General features: G+C 41.5%; 1 protein-coding gene across 4 annotated transcripts; it reads left to right on the forward strand.

Annotated features, from left to right (window-relative positions):
• Window positions 1–1,057: 1,057 nt before the first annotated feature.
• Window positions 1,058–26,375, forward strand: tab1 (TGF-beta activated kinase 1/MAP3K7 binding protein 1). 4 transcript variants are annotated; one of them, XM_085355609.1, is made up of 11 exons: window positions 1,058–1,116; window positions 3,539–3,669; window positions 4,308–4,461; window positions 6,781–6,876; window positions 7,170–7,308; window positions 12,666–12,782; window positions 15,384–15,495; window positions 20,678–20,822; window positions 21,061–21,274; window positions 22,166–22,319; window positions 25,020–26,375. In XM_085355609.1, exons 1-11 carry the CDS (start codon window positions 1,084–1,086, stop codon window positions 25,243–25,245), a joined length of 1,521 nt encoding a protein of 506 aa, XP_085211735.1. In that variant the 5' UTR covers window positions 1,058–1,083; the 3' UTR covers window positions 25,246–26,375. The 4 variants fall into 4 exon arrangements, with proteins under 4 accessions (XP_085211735.1, XP_085211732.1, XP_085211733.1 ...); XM_085355606.1 differs by having other exon boundaries at window positions 1,078–1,116; window positions 3,536–3,669; XM_085355607.1 differs by having other exon boundaries at window positions 1,078–1,116; window positions 3,536–3,669; window positions 25,023–26,375.
• The last annotated feature ends 231 nt before the right edge of the window (window positions 26,376–26,606 follow it).

Below are 26,606 nucleotides of genomic sequence, written 5' to 3' on the forward strand. Positions count from 1 at the left end.
GAGCTTACTTATGCAGGAAACGTTTATCCGTTTATTTTTCAAAGCTGTAAATGGTCACAAGCAGGCTGGTTAGTCCACTATTTATAAGACACAGCTCCCCCTGCTGGCAGGAGTTTTACCCGCGAGTTCAACTGCAAGACAGCTTTTAATTTAATGCAGTTATTCAGCTTTTTTTTTTAAACTTGCTCTTTCTTTTGTTTTAGTTCACACAGTTAACGTACTTTTAAAATAGTTAATTCGAGAAGAGTAAAGCTGCTAAGCGCATGTGTGGCTAATTTTATAATATGGAAAAATAGATAGTCTAAGCACAAAATACTAAATTAAGAATGTGTGCTACTTTTTTGGAAGGGCGATTGAATATATAGAAGTTTAGTATGGTAGTTTAAGAAATTACAATCACAATAAACATAAAAAGTGTAAAGCAAAAAGTGGTAGGTAGAGGTAGTTTATGGTAAACACATGGTGGCGGTATTGTCAAAGAAATCCGTTTCAGCAAAAAAGCAGAAGTCGGGAGTTTTTCTTCCTTTCTTTTTGTCGTTTTATTATTTATTTAAACAGTTTTTTTTCAGTTTATTATTATTTACTTATCTTTTCCACTTTATAAATGAGGCAAATCAAAAATGTATTATGGAAATACAAAGCACGCTTAGAAAGAGATTTTAAAAAAGCCCAAACAAACAAACGAGCTTGACGTTATATGCTGCCTTCAAATACCATCAGAATTGCTGTAGCAATTTAGCAGACGAGTGTAAATCTTACCGTCTCCGATATCCTTCAAGGGACGCAGCCCCTGAATTTGGATCATGGCTCACAGACTTGCATGTGGAAGAATTAGGAAAGACGGGTATAAGAAAGCAAGACGTGTATGCAGTTCCTGTTGTTAAAACGCGATAACAATAATTTTAATATGTGAATACGTTTTATATCCGTATACTACCTGGTAATGGTGAATTTAGCTGTCGGTTTAGATATATATTTTTAGTTCAATTTTACTCTCGCATAGCTTGCCTTCCAACTTCAGACTTTGAAGCTAAGATTTTCTACCTCTGTGCTGAATCGTGAACGTAACGAGTTCCGTTCAACATGGCGGCCCAGCGTAGGAATTTGATGCAGAGCGTAAGTGAAAAGCCTGCCGTTTGTTACTCTCAGTAACTCAATATGTGCAAAGTTCCTCTGCTTTTGAAGACTGGCGTCTTACAGTCTTTTTCTCGGTGTTCATCGCTGGTTGTTTGGTCCAATGCTTCCTGTGTAGCTAATTTAGTTGAGCTCATGGAGTGTTTGGCTAACAGTTAGCTAGGCACCTTAATTGAAAAAAAATTGGACTAATACGATTTATTAGCGTCTGTATTCAGCACCGAGAAACGCTATCACTTGAAGCAGGAGGAGACAATAACACGACCGATGCTGTTGTTGCAGTTGCAGTGCCTGGGATATCGTCCATATAACCTGTGTGAATTAGCTAAACTTGAGAGTCACAAACTGGTAATTAGCCATATTGTGAACAACACAAACGACTTTTTCCGAGCGACTAACTTTTCTCAGTCGTTTTGTGATTATGTAGATATCTTATGACACTTTTAATTTTACATAGACTGCTTCCCATTTGCCCTACGCGGAGATGCTATCGGTCTCTCCTGGGCGTCAATGATTCACATTAAAACTTTAGGCAAGGTAAGGCAGATACAGGTGTGGTAAAACGGAAGTACACAGTTTATCCTTCTGAGCAGGTAAATACAACCTCAGATGAACAACAACACATGACAGACACACTGTTATTAGTTCTTGTTAAATAAGTTCAAATGTAGAAGCAATCTGAAAGCGACCACGATTCAGTAGCTTGTTGAACCACCTTAAGCAGTAGTTGTTGAAGTTTTGTGTACGACTTTATCACTACCTCACATCATTGTGATGAACTTTGGCTGACTTTTCTTTGTTTGACTTCATTGTTCGGTTTATTAGTATCTCTTTATGCACATCCCCCACCACAGCATTTCAGTCAGGTTGAAGACTGGACTATTGCAACAAATAAATGGACTGGCTCTTAGCGCATTTCTGCTGTATTTGAGCACTGAAAGTGCTTCTGTTATAAGTGATAGCCACTCCATCTCTCTTTCTCTCACACACACACATTTATAAAGTTCTTTTGTCTACACCTAAGTGTTAACACACACTCATCGAAGTCGAGAATTGATCCACCAACTTTCCTATTGGCAGGCAGCCCACTAAAGCAGGGGTGGGCAACTCCAGGCCTCAAGGGCCGGTGTGTTGCAGGTTTTAGATGTGTCCTTGATCCAACACAGCTGATTTAAATGGCTAAATTATGTCCTCAGCATGTCTTGAAGTTCTCCACAGGCCTGGTGAACTGGTCATTTGATTCAGGTGTGTTGACCCAGGGTGATATCTAAAACCTGCAAGACACCGGCCTTGATGCCTGGAGTTGCCCACCCCTGCACTAAACCAACTGAGCCACAGCCCCCACACCTTTTCCACCATTTTCCTGTAGACTTGTTACTTGGATCATTGTCCTCTTGAGTTGCATTTGTGCTGATGTGGTGTGTTTGGTTTTGTCCAAACATGTCACTGTGCACTGTGGCAAAACCTCAGAGTATTAACCTGCCCATGTAGATTATAATCTGCTGTATCGATATCACTATAAAGACATTGGCTTATCTGTAATAGAAAGTGTCGTTCACAGTCACAGTGAAAAGTAAACACACCCTCTTTCAGTCCTAAAGTTGTACCCAGTTTCAAATTGTTTAGAAAAGAACTTCTAACCTTTCCAACCATCCCCAGACTGATTGAGACAGCACTTACTTCTCTAAGATCATCGCTAGCGTCTTTCCTTATGCGTGTGACACACATCTCAACAGCCAAAATGTCTGATGTTATAGAGGTGTTCACTTGGAAGCAGTGTAAGTAACGGTGTGCTTAGTTTATTCACACACAGTTTCTCCATTTTGGCTTAATTTGTGTAAATAATAAAAACTTAACTTTATAATAATAAAACTTTAGAATTGAAAGAGGATGTGCTTTGTTTTCACCACGACTGTGTGCGACACTTTCCATTACAAGTATACTGAATGTGTTTATAGTGACTGACACCAGGAACGTCATCTACAATGTTAACAGTGAAATATGCTTAAGAGTAATGCAAAATAAATCGTATAGTATAATAGGAGCACCTAATGATGAATGACCTATTTTTCTGGCTCAGGGAGGCTGCAGTACAAACAAAAGCACCATCGGTGCTGAGTGTGTTGCTGCATCTGACAGAAGTGTTTGTAATTTCCTGTTGGACCATTTAATAAATTCAAATGTCAATGAAACCTCATCATATCAAAGCTGGTTGTCTTCATTATGGCAACTTTATAGGATAAAGGTGTAGGGAAAATATCTGTGATGACAGTTTAATTCATTTCTGTGTCGGTTTAAATCTTTTATTTTAAACAAATACTGCTTTCAAACTTGAGTTTAGCACGTAGGCCAAGTATTTGTTTGATTTTTCTTTTTTGATTTCTTTCTTTTTTTTTATTAGCAGCATCAAAGCTGGACAGATGACCTGCCTCTGTGTCAGATGTGTGGGGTCGGAACAGCACCCAACTGTGTGTACGGCCCTGATGGCAAAGGAACTCAGAGCCACCCCAATGAGGATGGACACCTCAGGTTCAGGTACACGATTCGTCCAGTGTGAGACAAATAAGGGTCATCGTTTTGAACTGTGAACTTGTTCAGAGCTGCTTTAGAAAGTGCAAGAATTAAACTAATACTGCGCAGGGAACATGCATAATGCATCCACTTTGAGTTTGTCTGTTTACTTGGGCCAGTCCTTGCTAATGTTGTAAGGAAACTTGCTGACTTAAAACTGTACTGAGATTTATGATCAAACTTATCGGTAGCAGTGTTTCTTACCAGTAAAATCCTGAATAGTTTCTTATTTAATCTCACAGAAAAACAAAGATCTTGGACTTAGCAGGAAAACACAGCAATGCCTGGGCAGAGCACATAAACATGTAGCTTTAAATGTGCACTGGTAATGTCTGAGTCACTGAAGCGGTAAAGAAATAGGTAGTTGGTATATGTCCCTTTTTATAGAGGCTCAGGCTCTGCCAGAGAAATGTGTTTCATCGTTGTGACTTTGCTCGTCTAATTATTTGTAAATGAATCATTTTTATACAAATGTTCTTACATTTGTTACTGCAACAAACACAGCGAAAACGTGAAAAGATAGCACAGCTCTGAGAGTAATCCATAGTTTTTTCAAACATAGGTGCCATGTTTGTTGAGCTTTTCTTTTTTTTTTCCCACAGAGGTGACGATGGCTGTTTCCTGTACGGGGTTTTTAATGGTTACGATGGCAGCAGAGTGGCCAACTTTGCTTCCCAGTGTCTGACAGCGGAACTGCTCCTGGGGCAGCTAAACTCCGGTCACACAGACAACGACGTCCGCAGGATCCTCACACAGGTCTGTTAAGTTAACTGCTGTAACTGTTGAGGAAAGAAACTAGAAACATTTTCTTGCTTTTGCAGTCTGTTAAGGCAGAGCCTGTGACAAAACACTGCACACACAAAATGAATCTTTAAGCCTCTTTAGCCCAGTCTGTGTCAGCCCTGCTTCTGGTCCCAAGCTCTTACTGCGTTTAATAACCAAATATATGAGCGATCCATGAAAGAATCATTCTGAGGCTTTCAGTTGGAACATGTAGCTTAAGATCAGGAATTTTTTCACAGCGAGTCGTCAAAACCGTGCACAATGACTAACCTTGTGTTGGTGGCAGGTGGATCAAAGTAGAGCTGGTAGAGCTCCTGGTAGAGCAGCCACACTGATCATTTTATTGACGATGACAGAAATTGGGTCATTTTTATTTTTATTTTTGTACATTTCATCATCTCTTTGTCATCCTCCTCTTCTTCATCTGCCTCCTCCAGCTCCATGCTCACCTGAAGCCCCATGTCCTGAACTGAATACAGGGATCTTACACGCAAAAATGTTTATGAACGTTCTTATTTATTCCTAGTATTGTTGTAGTTGCTGATTTTCAGCAGATCAGACATGTGACCCCTCATGTCTCCCGACAGCAGACAAGAGCCAGCTGTGACGGCAGTTGCTAATTATAAGCTAACGTTATGCCAGAAAACAGGCTAGAGTGTCCTAAAAAAGCACGCTTTCCCTCTGCTAAACAGTTTGATTACATTCTCAGGTTGTATGGGAGTTTATTCACTAAAAGTCCAAGTCCAGCCTTGTACTTCCACTTTGAAGGAGGTTTCAGTAACACAGGCTAACAGCAGCTAACAGTGCCAAAAACAGCAGCACACACTTACGGAAAGGTTCTGGAAATCCTCAACAACTCAGTTCAGTATTGCTGTGTTCAGGAAGAAGTGAGGTTCACTGACTCAGCGACTTGTATCGCTTTCCTTTCACAAGCAGCCTCCTCCATAGTAAATAGTTGTGGATGCTCCACACCTGGTATTACGAGGTAACCGGTGATCTGAGAGAAACACTGACCGCAGTGTTTGAGGTGCCTCAGGGGTAAAACTGTGAAAGATCACAAAATATTTCATCTTCACGTTTTTATTTTTAGTCCTGGTCCTTTGCTAAGTGTTGATATTATTCAAAAATGTTAAAATACAGGGTGTTTTATACAAAATCATAGAAACGCACTGGCCCACCGTGGTCGCTATGTGAGGGTTAAATGTTTAAACTACCCTCAGATATGTTTAAAATAAAGCTACATTGAAGTTATTACCTTTTAGTATATAAATAATACTAATACATTATAAACAAGGCTTTATTTTCATATGGAAAAAAATATATACTCAGACATGCTGTATACAACTTTTCGGAAACATGTCATTAATAAGCTAATCTGGAGAAACGCCAGCCTTAACATTTATTAAAATAATCAGCGCAGTTCCTTGAGGCAGAAACTGCGCTGATTATTTTAATAAATGAATAAAAGTGTAAAATCTCATTCTTGCCTCAAAGACATTGCTTGCGTTTGCTGCCGCTACATATTTTGATTTAATACTTAAGCCAGCGGTTTTATTTTCCCCCACATTACAAAAACATTTATGGATATTATTTAAATCATATTAATGTGAAATGCCTGTTTCACTTTTTAACGATCGTTTAATGCGACTTAAAGCTTTTTGCGTTAAACAAAAAACGAAACATAACCGTGCAGTGCATTTAAGGGCTAGTCAGATTATAGAAAGATGCTCTGTGTGGGTCATTATGCACTACTGTGGCATAAATGAACCGTATTCATACACTGTGCTTCCCTCACATAGCAGGTCTCCCAGGTGTTTTTCACTTTTCACTACTCAGTCAGTAAAAATTCTCTGTTGTAGTTTATAGATTATAGATTTTCTGTGCACATATGTAATAAGTATTTTTTTGTGTGAACGCGGGCTGCATGTGTGTTCTTAGCTTATGTTTGTCATGTCTTCAGTGCCATCTGCAATTCATTCAGTAGCAGACAATCCCCTCGTTGCTGTTCTGAAAGTTCACTCAAGTTCACTCTCTACTTCCTCTACCTGCTGATCTCGTGGTCCTTGTTTTCATTCATTGAATCTCCAACTGTAGCTTCTTGGCCTGCAGCTGGCAGTGATGGTCCTTGTTCTGCTCTGGTCACGAGCAAAACAAGGACCATCACTGCCAGCTGCAGTCCAGGCCCATTAAGCCTGAGTTGACATTTCAGTAGCATTAAGTGTTCAGTAGTGACGCTCGCTCTCACGTGTGTTGACACTTGACATTATACACGCTGTTGTTGCTGCACTGCAGGCCTTTGATGTGGTGGAGAAGAGCTACTTTGAAACCATAGATGATGCTCTGGCTGAGAAGGCTAACCTGAGCAACTACCTCCTACCGCACAATGAGGTAGGAACACTTTTTTCTTTTCTCTTTTGGTTTCCATAACAACCACAGATTTAGGCTTTGATGTGAGCAAGTATTTAGCCACGGGAGAATGAGCTTGTTATTCTTTTATTTGGGCTCATCACTCTCTTTCGTCAGATAAGATACTCAGCTCTTATTCTTTTCTTGCTTTTTTATCATTTGTCTAATTCTCTCTTTTTTCCCTTCATTTCCTATCATCTGTCCTGCTCCTACTTGCTTCATTTTCCTCTTCCTTTCCATCTTTTACTCTGTGCCTTCACCTCTCGGCCAATCAGAATGTTCCGTTCCACCAGCTTTCTCCTCAGAGTCAAAAGGTGATGGAGCGGCTGAAGGAGCTAGAGCAGGAGGTGTCAGGAGGCGCCACGGTTGCGGTGGCGCTCATTCTCAATAACAAGCTCTACATTGCAAACGTTGGTAAGTTGATTCTGGTTATGTCAGCGATGACGCTTTGATTTCCTGTTTAATGTGTGATCGCACTCGATCATTTGCAACAGAAACAGTTGGCAGCAAAACCACCAAAAGGCCAGCCAGTAACAGACAGCCATGACACAGTCTGCTTTGCACCAGCAGATGTCAGGCTTCACACAGATTTGTGTTTGGTTACTGGCCACTCTGTGGAAATGACCGAGGCCGCTTTCAGCATGAAAATCCATGTTAGCTCCACAGTGTCACAGTCTCTATATATACTTATGGAATGCACTTGTTCACTGACGGAGAATAATGCCTTCCTTATTAAAGGTTGGAGAAATGGCTGTATTGCATCCTGATGCAGTTGAGAGCCAATATAGTGTTACATTAGGGAATAATAGTTTGTGTCAATGGATGAAGCAGTGCAGTGTCTACACATAACAACTTGATAAAGAACTCATTTTAAATTGTATCTTTAGGCACTTTGTTACTAGAAGCTTGGCACTAAAACACAGAATTTGTTCCCATTTCCTAAACTGAACTTGCAAAGAAATGGTGAAGCCTCATCAGAGATGGTCTCAGTGGAAGGCTGGCTGTCAAGAAGGCATTTTTGAGGAAGGGAAACAGGAAGAAAAGGCTGAGGCATGCCAAATTACACAATAACAAACCGTGGCAACACAAAATATGCAGTGATTAATCCATTTGAAATGTAATATCTTTGGTTCAAGTCATCATCAGTATGTACAGAGAAGGTCAGGGGAGAGGTACAACAGTGAGTGTCTGCAGCCATCTATAAAATAAGGTGCCGGCTCTGTTATAATGTGACACTTCAAATCAGCCAGTGGTGTTGGGGATCTGCTAGATCTGACGTTTGGAAAACTGAACAACAGGTGGGAAAGGCCTCTGTGATCAGACTTTTTTCCGAGTGAAGCTGATGAGAAGAAAGCTGTCTGAAAGGGTGGCACTAAGAAAGAGCATAATAGTCCCACTTTAAAGTATTCTTATTTAAACAAAGCAAACGAACACAAGCGGGGAACATTTTTGTGTCATTTCATTGCCTATCAACTAGGTAAAGGAGGGGGAAAATGAGTTGTTAATCCACACGCAGAAAGGTTTAGTGAAGACAAAACATACATATAAATCTATGCCAGCTGCCATGGAACTTGATAGCTACCTGACAGCACTGAGAAAAAATCGTAACACTCATAAATAGTAGATTTAAACTTGTGTGGCAGATTCTGCAGACTCCTATGTGACTTCTCTTTCTAAAGAGTGCTGCCAGACTCTCTTTTAAAGCCATGAAACCTCCATCTCTTCAAAGAGGGTATTTGGGGTTTTCTTGTTTTTAACCAACTATGTGAGCTGATGCTGAATGCTCAGCATCAGCTGTAGGTACTAGGAGTAGTCCAGCTGAAATGTTCTGCAGTGCAGATGTGTTCTCTGGAGTAACGAATCACACCTCTCCGTCTAGCAGTTCTGATGGACAAGCATGGGTTTGGTGGTTGTCGGGAGAACGTTACTTGTCTGACTGCTTTGTGTCAAGTGTAAAGTTTAGTGGAGGCAGGATTATGGTGTGGGGTTATTGATCAGGAGTTGGGCTTAGTTCCTGTAAAAGGAACTCTTAATGCTTCAGCGTACCAGGACATTTTGGACAATTTCATGTTCCCAACTTCATGGGAACAGTTTGGAGATGGCCCCTTCCTGTTCTAATATGACTGCAAATAAGTGCACAAAGCAAGGTCTATGAATAAGCGAATTTTAGTGGGAGAACTTGACTGGCTTCTACAGTTTCCTGACATCAACCCAACAGAACACCTTTGGGATGAATTAGAGCTTAGACTGTGAGCTGGGACTGCTCGTCCAACATCAGTGTCTGACCTCACAAATTTGCATCTGAAGAATGGTCAAAAATTCCCATAATCACTCCGAAACCTTGAGGAAAGCCTTTGCAGAAGAGTTGAAGCTGATATAGTTGCAAAGGGGTCAACATCACGTTAAACGGGAATGGGATGTTACTCGAGTTAGATGCATGTAAAAGCAGTCAAACATAGTTTTGGCAATGTAATATATGCTATATGTCAATGCTGAAGCCTCGTCAGAGATGGTGATTTGGTTAGTATATAACCAAATGCCATCACAGCATTTCCACATGCTGTGTTTCCAGCAGCCCACAGACAGATGGAGTTATAGAATGATATTGACTCTTTTCATTCAAACCATACCAACAGTGTCCATCAATATTTTTAAATCCCAGCTTGCCGACTCGGCTCCCGCGGACAACAGCTGCAGTACTAGCATCATAACAGCTAGTTCTGCCTGCATGATTTATTGTGTGTGTTTATGTGTTCTTTAAGCTTCAGAGTGGAAAACGAGCATCTACTGTTAATATCTGAATACACAAACCCGCAGGCCATTTTAGATCCTTAACTGTAAGAAAGTTCAAACAAGGCAGCAGGGCGCAGTTCTTCCCACATAGACGCACCAACTTTGAAGAGCGACAGCGATTTTCCCCCAGAAGGATTTCAGTCTAATAATCATCAAAGCTGCTGCCAAAGGCTGCTGCATATTGAGCTTTGTTTCAGATAAATGTGAACACTGGATATTCCTATTTTTGGTGGATTTATTCACTAATCCAGGGGATGAATCTTACCTATTGGAAATACCTCAGTTTTGCAAAACCCTTTAAAAGCACTGCTTCACGTTTCTTTCTTTTAGCTTCCTGATTTGATGCTGGGGCACACACAGGAAAAGAGCCCCTCCCTCTCAGTTGGATTTTTCTTTTGTCCTTGAGGACGTGGAACAGGGCACAATATGGGGAGGTGGGTAGTAATTAGTAGATGGTAGAAAGGAGGGACTGTTGTCCCCTCTGGTGCTTTGTGTGAGTGAGGGGGGAGGGGGGGAGGAGGTCAAGAGTTCAAAGTTGACAGAACATGAGGCCCAGGGATGTTTAAACATAGGAGTAAGTGTGCTTGAAAATCACTCCCAGCTGTGTGTTGATGTGAAACGCAGTTTGACAGTTAAGGTCATGTGAGTCACAGTTTGAGCTGCAAGTTGGAGTGTTTGGAGAAAGGGGGAAGGGCGCCGATATGTAAACGCTCAATATCAGAAATGGTTGGCTGCTCTTTACAGATTAACAGATGTGCGTTATCCTGACTATCACATCAGATTTAAACCCAACACTACCTGATTAACACAGAAGGTGACACGGACCCCTCCCTGTGTATTGGGGCTGATCCGGATGCCCTTATGTGCGGATTATATGAATAATGCACACATACACACACACACACACACACACACACACACACACACACACACACACACAGCCGAACATAAGATTTGGCCGGAGGCGGGGGCAGCGTGGAACTGCACCGTGCTTCGGCTCAGCGGCCCCAAACTATTAATATAAAAGTGAATTAATCATTGATCTCTCCCTGCTCAGCTTTTGTGTGGTTGCAGAGGCAAATAATTAATATTTAGCTTTTTAAAAGTACCACAGTGTCTTAGCTCGTTAATTGGTGGAGAGTCGGACCTGTGAGTAACCTCAGAGCAACATCAAAGCCTCTGCATGATTAATGCGTGCAAAAATTAGAAGCCCAAATGTCTCATGAATATGGATAGGGGCTGTCTTGTTTTTATTTCATAAAACTTTTTTATATAAACTTTTATATGGAAGGTGCACCTTATGGCACCTGTTTATTGACATGTATATAATATTTTAAAAGCAATCCTTTGTTTTTGATGCTAAAAGAGACATGTTAGCTCTGTGGTCTTTTTAAAAAAAAAAGGCTACACCAAAGAGCAACCAGCAGGGCTGAAGAATAAAGAAAATCCAGATGTGCCAAAAACTGTGCAGCTCCTTTGACTTGTACCGTATTTTTGGACCGTAAGACGCACCGGATTATAAATCACATTAAGCAGTCAGTAATCCTACAAACATCACTGCTGTTTAGTTTTCCGTCTTCATTTATGTTGGAAGTGATGACAGAGCTGTACATTTAAATTTTTTCAGAAATCTCTGTCAGAACATGCTATATGTTTAGGTGGAAACTAGCGAGCTAACTTCCTTCTAACGTCTAACTCTGTTAAATTTAATATATTCTGTTTTCATGGATGTTAAACTTAATTTTTACACCTGGTAAAGCAGCAGCGCTGATCATTTTATTAAAGATGAAAGAATTTAGACAGTTTTTAACTCACAGTATGCCGCAGTGTTCGTTTGACTTTGGGACCTGAAGCAGACGGAGTTTTGGACGCAGATTACTCCACAAGGCTCCTGACTACAGTAGCCGTAACGCTCCGACAATCCATCGAGCGGTGCTGCTTCTTGCTTACCAAAGTCGTACTAAAACATTTTTTGACAGATGTTTGAGCGCCGTGTACCACATAAAATCGGTTTGAGGTCAGTAAGCACAACCAGAATTCATACATAAGGCACACTGTCGTTTTTTGGGAAAATTAAAGGACTTTAAGTGCGCCTTATAGTGCAGAAAAAACAGTATGCTAAAAGGCCCAATTTTGCCTCAATATGCTTACAAAGATGCTTTTGGTCATTACAGCTTATTTTACCATTTGATGACTTACCTCTACAACCTTTAAAAAAAAAACAGTTTGTCGACCAGATGTTCATTAGCCAACGCTGAGTAAAATTAATTTAAATTTAACAGGAATTAAGTCAGCATTAGCTTTGGTGAGTAATGAAAACACATAAGTGCTTTTTACAGATAGTAAAAAAATAATAAAGTATTGATCGTGTGTGTGGTGCTGTTCTCCTTGTAAAAGTAACACATACAACCATTCAAAGTTTGGTTTGACAAGAAACACTGAAATTAGTTTTCAGTATGATTCACCCCAGTAACCACAACAACTAAAGTCGAAAAAGGCCTGGAGGTGAATCAGCTCTTAGCTGAGAGCTTCAGTGAAAACATCAGAGGCACAATGGGGCCTTGTTAATAGCAGATATTTAGACTTGTTGAACACAGGGTAAAGTATAACAATAATGGCTGCTTTCAGTTTCATGATCCAGTAGAGCCTTAATATTTGCATAACATTTAAATGTCTTTAAGCAAAAACAACAACATAGGAGCAACTAATACTGTTAATGTTTGCTGTGTTCCAGTTCACTGTTAGCTGATCCACTGATCAAACATACTTTATACCTCGACACATCAGAGGGAAATACAGTCACTTGTATTACTAACTGCACCTGTGATTGAAAGACCTCAGAAAATGTGTCTTCTTCTTCTTCTTGGGAAAGCAGATCATTTATACAGTTTAGTGTATCTACTTCAACCGACTCAACTAACAGTTTTACCTCTTGCTGATTTCAAGTTACCTTCAAGCATGTTTTCCTTTGGTTCCAGGGACGAACCGAGTCCTGCTGTGCAAGTCCAGCAGTGACGGCCAGAACCAGGTGCTTCAGATCGGCCGACCGCACAGTACCGACAACGAGGATGAGCTGCAGAGACTGGCTGCACTGGGTGAGACACATTATATGTGGCATAGTGGAGAAAAATCATTATTTGATCCCGAATTTGCTGCTGAACATGTACGTTTACTCACTTACAAAGAAATAAACAGTCTATTTGTTTTTTTAATTTGAGTTTTATTTAGAGAGACAGATTATCAGCCAAAGATCCAGAAAATTAATCATTACATTAAAGTTATAAAGCACATCTCATTAAAGTGAAACAGGTATTTGATTTCCAAGCAATGCATGACTTAGTGCTTGATGGAAAAAACCTTGTTGCTAACCACAGCAATAAAAAAAAAATTGTAGTTGGTCACCAGGTTTTCACACATCTTAGGAGGGATTTTGAACCACTCGTCTTTACAGAGAATCTCTAAATCGTTTAGGTTTCTTGGCTGCTGCTTCACAACTGGAAGCTTCATCTCCCTCCACAGATTTATTATAGGACTGAGGAGACTGGCTAACCACTACATAACCTTAATGTTTTCTTGATCTACTCCTTATCTACCCTCTGGGTCATTGTCATGCTGGAAGACACATCTTCACTTTTGTTCTGGTTAAGAGAAGGAGGTTCTCATCAAGATTTTTCTTTGTTTGACCCCTCAGTGCACTGAAGTCTTCCTGTACCTCATACATTATTGTTCCCACCTCTGTGCTTGACTGTATGGCTGTTCTTTGGGTCTTCCTCTAAACACAGCACTTTGAGTTTATGCCAAATAGCATTATTTTGGTTTCATCTGACCCCAGAACCTTCCCTGCACCCAAGCCTTTTGAGTCCATTAGGTGTCTAAAACTTGTAACCGGTGTGTTACTGAATTTGTTCTTGGTGACTGTTGTCCCAGCTGCCATCAGACCATTAAAAAGCTCCTCATGTGTAGTTTTGAGCTAATCAACTACCTTTCACGTGATTATCCTCCATCTTCGGGCAAGATCTTGCATAAGCTCAGACAGAGTGTGCTTGATGTTGAAAATATTTCTATTTTCAGATAATCACACCAGCAGTTTGAAGCTTCTCACTAAGCTTCTTGCTGATGGTCTTGTTGTCCATTCCAGCCTGGTGCTGGTTTACAGTTTGGTCCCTGACGTCCTTTGACAGCTCTTGGGTCTTGCACATGTTGGTGATGAGGTGGGAAGAAGCTGCATCTGTGGACAGATGTGCTTTACACACACACACAAGTTGAGACCAGGAGTATTTGTAAGTGACTGATAGTAATAGTGGCACACAGCCAGGCTGTGGGAGCCAGAAACCTGACTGCATTGTTATACTCATCATCCGTGTTATAACTTTTATGTGATATGTGTTTTTCTAGATTTTTGATTGATATTCTGTCTCTCCATTATGACACTACCATAAAAATGAGAGACTGTTCATTTCTTTGTGAGTGAGCAAACTACAAATAACAACTCATTCCTCACGGTATACGTACTTGGATATCCCTAAAACTAAACTGGAAATAACAGCAAAACAAGAAATTTTCCATAAAACAAACACTAGAATTTAAAAAAAGAAGCTACACAATAAATAAAAAGAGTGAAATGCTGATGCTCAGTATGTGAGGTTGAGAGCTTTAAACTGGACCCTGAATACAACTGGGAGCCAGTGAAGGGACGCAAGTAATGAGACCATCTGTAAGACCGAGTTAGCAATGTAGCAGCAGCATCCTGAAGAGCCCGCAAGCGACCTGGGGCTCGCAAGTGAGAAGAAAAATGCACAGCAGTAGCCAATAGGAAAAGAGAGATGAGCATCTCTAGCTGTTCTCATGAAAACTATAGCTCTCAGTTTACTGGTGTTTATTAGATGGGGGGAAATAAAGCTGCTCGGTGTGGGTGTATAAACGATGAACTTATCACTCAGAGTTTAAGTACTTTTCAGATACAGTCAGGGAATCTTGACATTTCTTTTTAACTCTTCTTGGTTCTGACTGATGGACAGAAATAGATTTTTGGCACATTACTATTGGAGGGTTTTGGATTGACAGTGTCAGACACACCTCGTCTTACATTCCCTGCATGTTGTGCTTGATATAACGCTCAGCACAGACACAGCCATTAGAGAAAGCACACAGTTGCTCATCCGTGGTGGACAGAGCAGGCTAATGGTCCAGTAATGAGGGTTGTGTATATAACAGAAAATGCATACATCGTAATTAGCTTTGCCAATAGAGCAGTAGGTGCAGCCTGGCCTGTAATGGATGAAATGGGGAAACGGACGCATTTTTGTGTGTTTTTGTTGTGTGTGGGGGTGTTTTCGCCGTTTCACAGCACATCATTAGAGGAGACCGAGCTCTCTGCCTTGCTTTGTTCTCTTGTCTCTTGCTGGGATTCACATTATTATTCCATTGTTCAGGTCCTTCTCTTAATGATTGGAAAAAATGACAGTCGTTCCATTTACCCAGACCAAGGTGACCTCTCACCCCTCGCATTTTCATCCAGGCTCAAACACACAGATGCACCCCTCTCCCTTCCCGTCCCCACCTCTGCTTCTGCTTATCGGTTGTGTGCTTTTGCTCCATCCTCCCCTTCACCTCTTCTGCTAAATTTTCCTCTCTCTTAAAATCATCTCCTATAAGCATTCACCGTCCATGTGTCCGTTTTCCCTCATCTCCTGCAGGACTGGATTCAGCTCGGATAAGACAAGCGGGCCAGATAGCGGGACAGAGCAGCAGCAGAAGGCTTGGAGACTACCGAGTCAAATTTAACTACAACGAGATTGACGTGCTCAGGTGAAGCCGAAAAAAAAACACAAAATATGCGTTTTCTTTCTTTCAATTTGTCAAATGCAAAAACTTGAAAAGGATACACTAAAACACCAGGCTGTCTAGAAATATTCAACTATCTGTGTCACTTGTTTTCTTCTCTTTGTCTTCCTCCATTCTCATTCTTCATCTGCTTAGCTTGTGTTCCTGTGTTTTGAGGTTATGATGAAAGATTAGAAGAAATATCCAGTATCACAAGATAAGACGTGGTACACAATCAACAAAAACTGTGAAGTTTGACCTGTCACCATGTGACCAGTTCTAACCTTTTCAGCTGGCACTGCAGTCCTGAGCAAAGTGTATAAAAAAAATCCCTCAGACTGCTCTAGATGCTCCGTTTTCACCAGTTTTTCAACTCTTGGCTCTGCATGAGGTCACTGAGAGACAGTACTAAGCATGGTGCGTCTATTTTAACCTGCTTGCTGTCGTTTCCAAAGTCTGTGTTTTGTTCGATTGTGCCTACATGAGATTATTCAGTGACTAATGAACCATTTCCTGTTCTATGTTGCATGTGAAAAAGGGGCAACACTATACAAATTCAAACGTTTAGAGGTTTTAGCATTCAAGCTTTCAAGAAATGTGCGAGTCATTTCCTACTGCTGCCAGCCTTTGTGTTAAGCTTAGCTTTTGGATATAGTTTGAATTTGTGCAGCAGGACAGTAGTATCGATCTCCTCAAACCCCTCAGGCAGTGAAAAAAAAAAGACTTTGTGCTTCAAAAGGAAGTCGGCCAGATACTGGAACTTTTTAATGTATCGTACCTTCTTTGTGTGCCGTGATAGCAACGGCTCCGTCTGTCTGACTGTGGAAGTTCCTGTTAATTTTGCTACATCCATTCACTGTGACTCATGATTAACTGATTTAGATTTTAGTGTTTAAAAGATCAAAGCCACAACATCCGCCCAGTTTTTGTGCACACAATAGCTGAAGAACGCCTGGAGGGAATTTCATTAAATGTGTCATAAGCGTCAGCTTGGATTCACAGTTTTCCGGTAAAAGACCGAGGTCAGCATGACCTCCAAAAATCCACTTTTGGACATATTTAAGGACATATTTCCAGTGGTATAATAGTGAAGCAGTGAGGCTGATCTTGGGTGCCCGTCTTGAAACCTCTGAGGTGTGTGTGTGTGTGTGTGTGTGTGTGTGTGTGTGTGTGTGTGGCATCCTGATTTTAGAGCTGTTTATTGGTGGTTCTTTTGATATTTTTTTAAAATGGGAATTTGCACTCAATGGCCACTTCATTAGTTACATCTGTTCATCTGCTCGTTAATGCAAATCTCTAATGAGCCAATCAACTTGATGTGTTTATGCATGTAGACATGGTCAAGTCTACCTGCTGAAGTCCAAACAGATCATCAGAATGGGGAAGAAAAGTGATTTAAGTGACTTTGAATGTGATTTGGTTGTTGGTCTGACTATTTCAGAAACTGTTGATCTACTGGGATTTTCCCCACATGGCCATCTGTAGGGTTTACAGAATGGTCTGAAAACCAGAAGAGTGACAGTGAAAATGATTTGTTGATGCAGAGGTCAGAGAAGAAGGACCAGTCTGCTTCGAGCTAACTGAAAGGCTCAATTGTTATAGCAGAGTTAGGCTAAAGAGCGTCTCTGAACGCACAACACTCCTCTCATCTGTGAACAGAAAGAGGCTACAATTCACACAGACTCAACAAAAATGCACAACAGAGGACTGGAAGAAAAGTATGCCTCGATTTCTGCTGTGACATTCAGATGTAGGGTCAAAGTTTGGTATACATTAAAGCATGGATCCATCCTGTAACAGTCCTCCTCTCTACCTCCTCTCTACCAGTGGAGGATTGTTTAAAAGCCACAGTCATTGTCACAAAGCTCAGATCATCTTAAACTGGTTTCTTTACCTCAAAGATAAGTGTCCTGTACTCGAATGGCCTCCACGGCCTCCGGATCTCAATGCTGAATAGCATCTTTGGGATGTTTAAATGAGGGATTTACATCAAGGACGCGCTGCAAAACCTGTGAGGAATGTTTACAACCATGAAGAATTAAGGCGCTTCTGAAGGAAAAAAGGGAGTTCCAGCTCAGTAGTAGCAAGGTGTAACTAATGAAGGGTCTGGTATCTACGTTTGTTTGTTTTGTTTTTGTTTTTTCTTGAGTCCCTTGTTGACATCTCACATGGTGTCAGTTTCCTGTTATGTACAGCAGTGATCATTATGCTTTAGATCACCTTATTTTTGCAAACTTGACAACTTAGAGCTGTTGCTTCACCTTTCAAGGCAGACAGTCAATATTCATTACACGTCCACCAGCTTGAGAACTGAAACACCAGAGATATTTTAATAGCTTTATTCACCCCTACAAAAAACACCTGTCAGGCGCTCTGTGTCAGCACTGCTTCACAAACAGAGGCTTCGTCTGTGTCCAGAACTCAGCTCAGATACTGAGATGGTCAGAAAGCTGTGTGCAGGCTCTGCGTAGGACCAACACACCATTTCATTTTAGTTTGATAATTTTCTGTGAGAAATCACATTTATCTCAGGCAGACTACATCCTCTATCCTGTGACCTGTGGTTTGGAGGTGGACTACACTGAATAAATCTCGTGAGATTGTAGATGTAAAGCGCAGCTTCACCAGCTGGTGGAGGCATATAACTGCACGGTGGTACTTCTGTATAACTATTATCAGATCAGCCGCTTCCTTACCTTCAGTTCACCGAGACCCTCGGGAAGAGGTGGAGGCGTGGCCTCTGTTTTTAAAAACAAACTTAAAGTTCGGCCCTGCGACAGACTGGCGACCTGTCCAGGGTGTACCCTGCCTCTCGCCCTATGACAGCTGGGATAGGCTCCAGCGCCCCCCGCGACCCTGAAAAGGATAAGCGGAAGCGAATGGATGGACTTAAAGTTCGGCAACTGCCCTCTCCTACTTATTCTAGTTTTGAGGTTCAACTATTGGAGCTTGCTGGACCCCCAACGATTCTATGTGCTGCGATTTATCGACCACCTAAATATAATAGGTCTTTTATTTGTGATTTTGCTGACTTCTTAGGTTCATTTTTATTGAGTTATGACTAAGCTCTTATTACTGGCGATTTTAACATACATATTTGCTGTGCTGATGACCCCCTAGCCAACGATTTCCTTGCCCTAATTGACTCTTTTAACCTTACACATCTCGAAACTTCCGTTTTTATCAAAAGTTCTAGAGAAAGCCGTCTTTCTCCAAATGCAGGCTTACTTAGTTGCAAATAATATTACTGACAAATACAGTCTGGCTTTAAGCCACACCATAGCACTGAAACGGCCTTGCTAAGAGTCTATCATGATCTTCTTGTATTTGCTGACTCTGGTCGCCCTGCCGTTTTAGTTTTATTGGATCTGTCTTCAGCCTTTGACATGGTTGATCATAATATTCTCTTGAGGAGGCTAGAGAGCATGTTGTAGGCATCAAGGGTTCTGCCCTTAACTGGTTTAACTCTTACCTCACAGATAGATCCTTCTCTGTTGTGATGGGAGGATACTCTTCCTCTGTTGCCCCTCTCTGCTGTGGTGTGCCCCAGGGGTCTGTATTGGGCCCTTTATTATTCTCTTTGTATATGCTACCCTTGGGCTTCATATTTGGAAAAATATAATATTTCTTATCACTTTTACGCTGATGACATTCAAATCTATTGTCAACTGACTGATGATTTGTCAGCATCACTGAACTCCCTGTACGATTGACTGAGAGAGGTTAAAGATTGGCTGTCAGATAATTCTCTCATTTTAAATGAGAAAAAAAACTGAAGTTATGGTGTTCGACAGCCATATTCCTCGAGACCAGCTTGTTGCCCTGCTGGGGCCCTTAGCTAACTCTCTCTCTGATTCTATACGTAACCTGGGTGTCTATTTGGATAGCTCCTTTAAGCTCGATAAGCAAGTGTCATCTGTAGTTAAATCTGTTTTTTGTTTTGTTTTTTTCCAACTGCGCCACATCTCTAAAGCTAAGCATTATATACCACACAGGGACCTGGAAAAACGTATCCACGCTTTTGTGACCTCCAGGTTAGATTATTGTAATTCTCTCTACTGTGGTCTCCAAGCCTTCTCTCTTCGAAGGCTGCAACTCGTTCAGAATGCTGCGGCTCGCCTTCTTACTGGAGCTAGAAAATTTGACCCTATTACTCCGGCTCTTGTTGATCTACACTGGTTACCAATCAAATATCGCATTGAGTTTAAAATCTTGCTACTCACTTTTAAAATCCTGAATAACATTGCGCCCAGCTACCTCACTGACCTCCTCAATCTGTACACTCCTTGTTGGCCATTAAGATCATCAGGTCAATTACTCCTGGCCCAACCCAAGTTTAGACTGAAGACCAGAGGCGATCGTGCCTTTGCTTCAGCTGCACCCAACCTTTGGAATAGCCTCCCTGCTTCTATTCGAGCCTTGGACTCAATCCAATCCTTTAAATCAAGATTGAAAGCATATCTATTTGACTTGGCTTTGAGGACCAGTTAATACCCTTTTAAATCTTTTAAACTTTAAACTTTTAAATTGTTTACATTTTTTATTAAATGTTATTAAATTTATTATCTTATTATTAATTTTACTGCTGTTTTTGTCTTCTTAGTGGATTTTGTATTTATCTAACTCTTCTGGTCTGTTAGTGCCTCTATCCTGTCTGTGCTAGTGCCCGATTTGTACCCTGTTATTGACTTATGTTGATTTTCCATATTACTGTGAAGCCCTTTGGTGTGCCTTCAGGTTTTAAATGTGCTATATAAATAAAACTGTATTGTATTGTATGAAATTCTGTTATCCGGGGGCCCCGTGCTCTCTTCTATCTCACACCTCTCTCTTCCTATTGTTGTCGAGGCCAACTGAATAAAAAAAACAAAAACCCTTGAGTCATTCCAATTATGATCCTCAATAAAACACATAATAGAGTCTGTATAGAATTTCCTCCTTTGTAGCATCAAAGGGAGTGCAGGAAATGTGATGTGAACAATGTAAGCGCTTCTTTGGATCTATAAGATTAGTTTATTATATGGAGGTCAGGGGCTCTTATGTCTGCTTTTCATCCTGGATTCTCCCTCTGTCGCCTTCCCCCAGCATATCTTGCAGACTTGACCCGTACCGTCTTTCCTTTTATGTGTCTAATATTAATTTAAGTGCTGTCCGTCTCCTACGACAGCGCAGCCAAGTCAAAGCCAGTTGTTGCGGAGCCAGAGATTCACGGCGGCCAGTCTTTGGAAGGCGTCACAGGCTTCTTGTTGCTGATGTCAGAGGGACTGATAAATGCCCTCGAGTCCGCCCATGGTCCCGAACAGGCTAATCAGGTTAGCAGATTCATTCTGATAAGCTACTTTCACCTCATTTATCGTCATTCCTTCCTCTTCTTCCTTACTTTCACTAATATTTTTTTCTTTCGAGTTTTGTTTTCTTGCCTAGTTCGAGTCTATTTCTGTTTCCTTTATTCTCCTAGGCTCCTTTTTCTGTCCTTAGGTCTAATCCTTTCCTTACTTCTTCCACTCTTACATTAACCTTTTCTTTCTCTGACCCCGCTGTCTATTGTAGGAAATTGTTGCCATGGTAGCAGCAGAGCTAGCCCAGCAGACCAGTCTGGAGGCGGTGGCTCAGTCTGTGGTTGACCGGGTCAAGCGGCTTCACCACGATGTGTTCGTGTCCGGCCGTCAGAGGGCGACTTACTGCTCTCGACACGAAGACATGACCCTGCTCATCCGCACGCTCAACTACCCACTGGCTGATGCAGCGCTCACGCCCACGCAGGGTAGGATCTGGCATTTAGGCATTGATTCATATCTCAAGGAAAGCACGTCTAAGAAGCGGCCTTCTGCTGTAGCTACACCAACACAGTTTCCTCATTTAAAACTTTAGCGAGTTAGTCACATTAGAATGCATTATTCATACTGTACCGTTAAAAAAAGGCTCCTGACCTCAGGCACAAGTGTCAGGCGAAGGATTTTGCATGATTCCCCATACAAGGAATATCTCCGGTTTACTTCCCTGGTTGTCTGCCGCTTTCCTGTGCAGGTGTCTGTCTTTGTTGCTATAAACATATTAACTTCTGTTTACTTTACCCTCATGTGTTTGAAAAGCAACATCATGAGGTGGCATGAAGTGGCTCATGCCCCAGGCCAGTCTCTTTGAAGCAAGACTATCTAGGGTCCTTGTTTGTGTTTGTGCACTTGGCTTGTCCTTCCTGTGCTTCTGCAGGCGTTCTTTGGTAGGATCTGGTTTCAGCCGCCGTGCAAGGTTGATGCCGGACATCTTGTTCTTGTCCTTACGAGGTTCATTGAATGTTAAATAAAAATTTTAACCGAAGATCAGATAAAATTTTTATATTTGACGATTGTGCATTGGCATTTGTATCAGAAGAGGGAGCAGTGTATCAGTGTGATCCCAAAGCATCGGATCATAGTTATTAGATACCCAGTTTAAACTCAGACCGGTTTCCTGGAAAATAATCAGAAAATAACATCTGATCCTTGAGTAGAGCTGTTAAAAAGAATATCAAATAGAGCCTAAACAATCAGGCTTTTGAGAAGAATATCGGGTTTACTCCCAGAGCCAGGACCTTTGCTTTTCTAAAGTCCTTGTTGAAATTAGTTGGCGGCTCACAAATATACATGACTCAGCTTTCTTCTACTTCTTCTTTCAGGCGGCCGTATCTGTCCCGTGTCTGTGCCCTACTCAAACAGCCAGAGCACCAGTAAAACCAGTGTCACCCTCTCGCTGGTCATGCCCTCACAAAGCACCCTGACCAATGGAACCAACACGGCCTCCACCCTGGAGGAAGGCACCCCGACACCTGGGTAAGCCTGCATTGTCTTGAGTCCCTGCCTGCTCTGGGTCCTCACTCCTTCTCCCCTGCTGGGCATACTTTGAATTAGCCTCTTTTTCACTTTGACGCACCTCTGCCCTGTTTTTGTTTCATAAGCTCAATTTTAACTCCCTTGTTTGCACTGCTGTGGGGCGGATCCTCTGTGCCAGCTTTGTTCTGCTTTCACTCTTCACTCCCTGCTGTTAGGTTTATTTTTGCTGTCTTTTAAATAAGCAGAAAGTCCTCCCTCACATGCTATACTTATTTTGAGTCTTTAGGTCTTATTTTCACACACCCTTGTGTTCCTGCACTGCTATGCTTATTTATATGTTAGCATGGCTTTCGCTCTGCTGTTGCTGTTGGGATGGCACGCCATGATTAATTTCACTTGAAACTCAGAAGATAACACGTGCAGATAATAAAATGTATTTTAAAACTCCACTTCCTCATTCCACAGCTTGTTTCTTTTGTTTTGCTTTTCTTTATTTTTAAATGTCAGTGTAGAGATAGAGATAATGCAGGTGCCTGTTAATACTTTTTCCAAGAAATTGAGTGTTGTAGAACAAAAGCTGCTTAAATGTCCTCAGTCCTGCTGCCACTGCTGGCTGACGGGGACAAGCAGTCCCGCACAAGCTGTGCAGCAGAGATGAATGAGATGCAGACGGAAAAGAGTTGTGTTGCACCAGCGCAGAGGGGTTGCACTGCTGAGAGACTGAATACGGGTACAGACTATAGGAATATAGATCTGGATCATGTCAGGTGGAACAGCTGGAACTGCATACCAATTTGGGAATACTGACAGACAGAATTTATAATAATGCTTATATTTATGTTCCAGAGCAGTCTATGTGGACTTGATCAGCCAACAAAATACCTGTAACCTGTACCTGCACCTTACTGTAACGTAGCATGATGAAGCAGTTTCCTTCTTCTTTTTGGGACTCATGCGTTAGTACATGTGCTGCACATGCAACAGCGTGCTGAACAGTCTGAATAAGAATTATAGTTCTGTCATTTCAAATTAGATTTATTTTGTTTGGACTTTTTGCTGTTTTTGGTTTTCTTTCAGTTTCAGTTGTTTTCCTGAGGGAGTTTGATAATTTAATGTAGTTTTTACAACTTTTATATAGCGCTTTTTTATTCTAATTAGGCAAAAAAAAAAAAGAAAAAAATATATATATATATATAAAACTAAACTACAAAATAAAACTACATGTCGGGAAAAACATTTTAGTTCACTAACATTTACACACACACACACATATATATATGTGTGTGTGTGTGTGTGTGTGTGTGTGTGTGTGTGTGTGTGTGTGTGTGTGTGTGTAAATGTTAGTGAACTAAAATGTTTTTCCCGACATGTAGTTTTATTTTGTAGTTTAGTTTTAGTTAACTCCAATAACTTTGGTCTGACCGCGGCCTTTGTCAGGTTGTAAATTTAAAGGATTTACTCAGCTTCTTTTGGTGGCTGACTTATTTTTAAAAACCTAGTTAGAACCAAAACACTTGGGGTGGAAACATCACTCTAGAAGAGCAGAGTTTGATGCCTTTAATTTTAACTGCAATTATTTTCCAATTTTTGTCCAAATCTTTTTCTTTCTTTTTTTAAAGTTGCATATTTAGATGTGCTTACACATATTTACTTGGATCAGGATGTCAGTGCACTAGATCTTGTTTCCTCTACCAAACTTGATGCTTCAGTTCCATCATTTCTTAGCACCTTCTCGGATCCCGTCATCCATCATCGGCACACTCATTATGACATATTTATAGTCAAGGTCAACATATAGTGTCAGAAACAACAGCCATTTATAACTGATTTACAGTGGTAATACATGTTATTGACGTTTATGACTTAGATCTGCACTCTGCCCTAAAACGTTCTTGTTGAGCCACAGAGGCTATTTTTTCTCCTCATGTAAAACTCTTTTGCTGTGTGCATAGGTGGTAATTGTGCTTTGTTAATTATATATGTGCTTACTGGAATGCACGGATGATTGACAGCCTCTCCTAGCATACCTGAAGTGTGCACTTGCCTTGTCAGACTACTTGCTCAAAACCGCCTGCTTTATAAAGTGAGCGAGCATGAAGAGCTCTCTGTGTGCGAGTGCATTTCCTAAACGTTCCCGCTGCTTTGATTGATACAAGTGCACGTTTTGATTCTTCCCTTTGCATCGTCGTCCTCCAAGATTGTTTCTTCAGCTCTTCTTCCTCTATGATTTCCACTCTGCTCCCGTCTGTCACTCGCCGTCTGACTCACAGCCATATTTCTCTTCCTCTTGGTTCCCAACTTGCCAATATCCATCCTGTGCCCTTCACTGTGTCCTTGCCTCTCCGTTTTCCGCTCCTGCAGCACGTTTCACCCCACTACCAGCCAAGCTTCCGTCAACATCCTACAGCCCATAATTGAACTCCCTCTTTCCCCTCTTTTTCCCCTCTCGCCCCTTCCCCCCCTCCCCTCCTCCACCTCCCTCCTTTCTCTTTCCACCATGCCTCGTCCTGCTCGGCCTCTCCCTTCATCCACCTCTCTCCTTTGTCTCTCCACTCGTGACATGGACCTCTTCCCCTCCTCTTGGTGCTTCTCATCCTCTTCCTCCTCTATTCCAACCCTCATACCTGTGTCTTCCTCTTCCCTCATCCTCTCCAACCACCCACCTTTCTCCTCCTCCTTCTGCTCCTCCACGCTCCCCAGCAGTCAGAGCCCCACAGCCACTCTGCAGTCCACCAACACCCAGACGCAGAGCTCCAGCTCCAGCTCAGGAGATGGAAGCCTGTTCCGCCAGAGAGGGAGTCAAGCGGCGCAGCCTGACGAGACGGGCAGGGTCCCACCCTACGTGGACTTCAGTCAGTTTTACCGACTGTGGGGGAGCGACCATGGCGATGGCCAGAGCATGCAAGGAGGCCTGGGACCGCAGTGAGACCCACTGGAGTTCCCAGCAAAGCTGACACATGGATTTTTTTAAAGGGACAAAGATTTAGGGACGTGATGGGACGTCTTATAATATGCTGTTAATGTAATGTTACTACATATAAGTGACCTAAAGGTGCATGGGGATGAACTTCTCAACAGAAGTTGAAGACAATGAAATGCTGGGAAAACATTGTCACTTCACTCCAAATTGATGTTTGGTCATTTGTAAAAGACAAAGGTGAGTGAGTGAATCCATGTAATCCAGATTGACAAAATTATTTTCAGATGTAAAGGCACCAAAAGGGGAATCTCATGGACTGGGGAGCTTGTGGAGCTGTGAGTTATTATATACTGTAAGGCCTTAAAACTGAATAAATGAATGCTTTATAAAGTACTGTTTAAGTTGTAATGACAGTATATCTCCAGATTAATTCCCATCAGCTTTCATTTTCCCAAAGAGTTCTTCAATAATTCGTTGCTTTGACGTCCTGACCTTCGTTAAAGACCTCAACGGTCTGCTTATATGGTTGTTATGGCAGCAGGTAATGTAACTAGCGGTCACACTGCATCATTGTGTTGTCATTTCTACACAGCTCAGAGGTCTATTCAGGGATTGACAGTTTAGAATATAAACACAACATGTACAGCAGGGCTTATTAGGGATTTCATTATGATATTACAACCAGCTACCAGCTGGGACTGAAGCTGGTAATAAATAACTTGCTTTAAAGTGGACCTATGATGTTTTTTATCTACCACGAGTACTTAAAGTTGTGACGCTGTGTAAGATGTAAATAAAGATGAATGAATTTGGAAATGTCATAGACCCATATTTTATCACAATAGAACACAGTAAAAAATAGCAACTGTTTCAACTGAAAAAAGATAATTACCATTTTAGAAAAAATCTTAGCTCAATTTGGATTTGATGGCAGGGCCATGTTCACCACTGTGTAGCATCTGTTCTTTTGACAGCAGACCCTAAATTTTGGAAAACTGAGGAGAGCAGCTGGACTTCTGGCAGACGAATATTGTCCCATTCTTGTCTGATGGAGGATTCCAGCTCGGGTCTGCTTTGTTCTGTTTTGTTTGATCATGTGCCACTTGATTGTTGATGAAAGGTCAGCACCCAAACTCGTCTACTACAAAGCCATACCGTTCCAATGGCTGCAGTTTTGCATTGTCTTTCTGAGCCACACAGTCCTTCCCTGAAAAAGGGGGTCTGGATGGGACCATATGGTGCTCTAGAACTGAGCACTGGTAACAAGCTAGATATTGTATCTGACCTCAGAACAGTTGTCTGCTTGGCCTGAGTCCATTTTAAATGAGCTTTGGCCCAGAGAAGACAGCAGTGTTTCTGGATCACGT

The sequence above is a fragment of the Diplotaxodon limnothrissa genome, linkage group LG6, assembly GCF_057381915.1.
Source record: "Diplotaxodon limnothrissa isolate DT_005_m linkage group LG6, D_limnothrissa_male_GT1.1, whole genome shotgun sequence".
In the NCBI taxonomy this organism is placed as follows: domain Eukaryota; kingdom Metazoa; phylum Chordata; class Actinopteri; order Cichliformes; family Cichlidae; genus Diplotaxodon; species Diplotaxodon limnothrissa.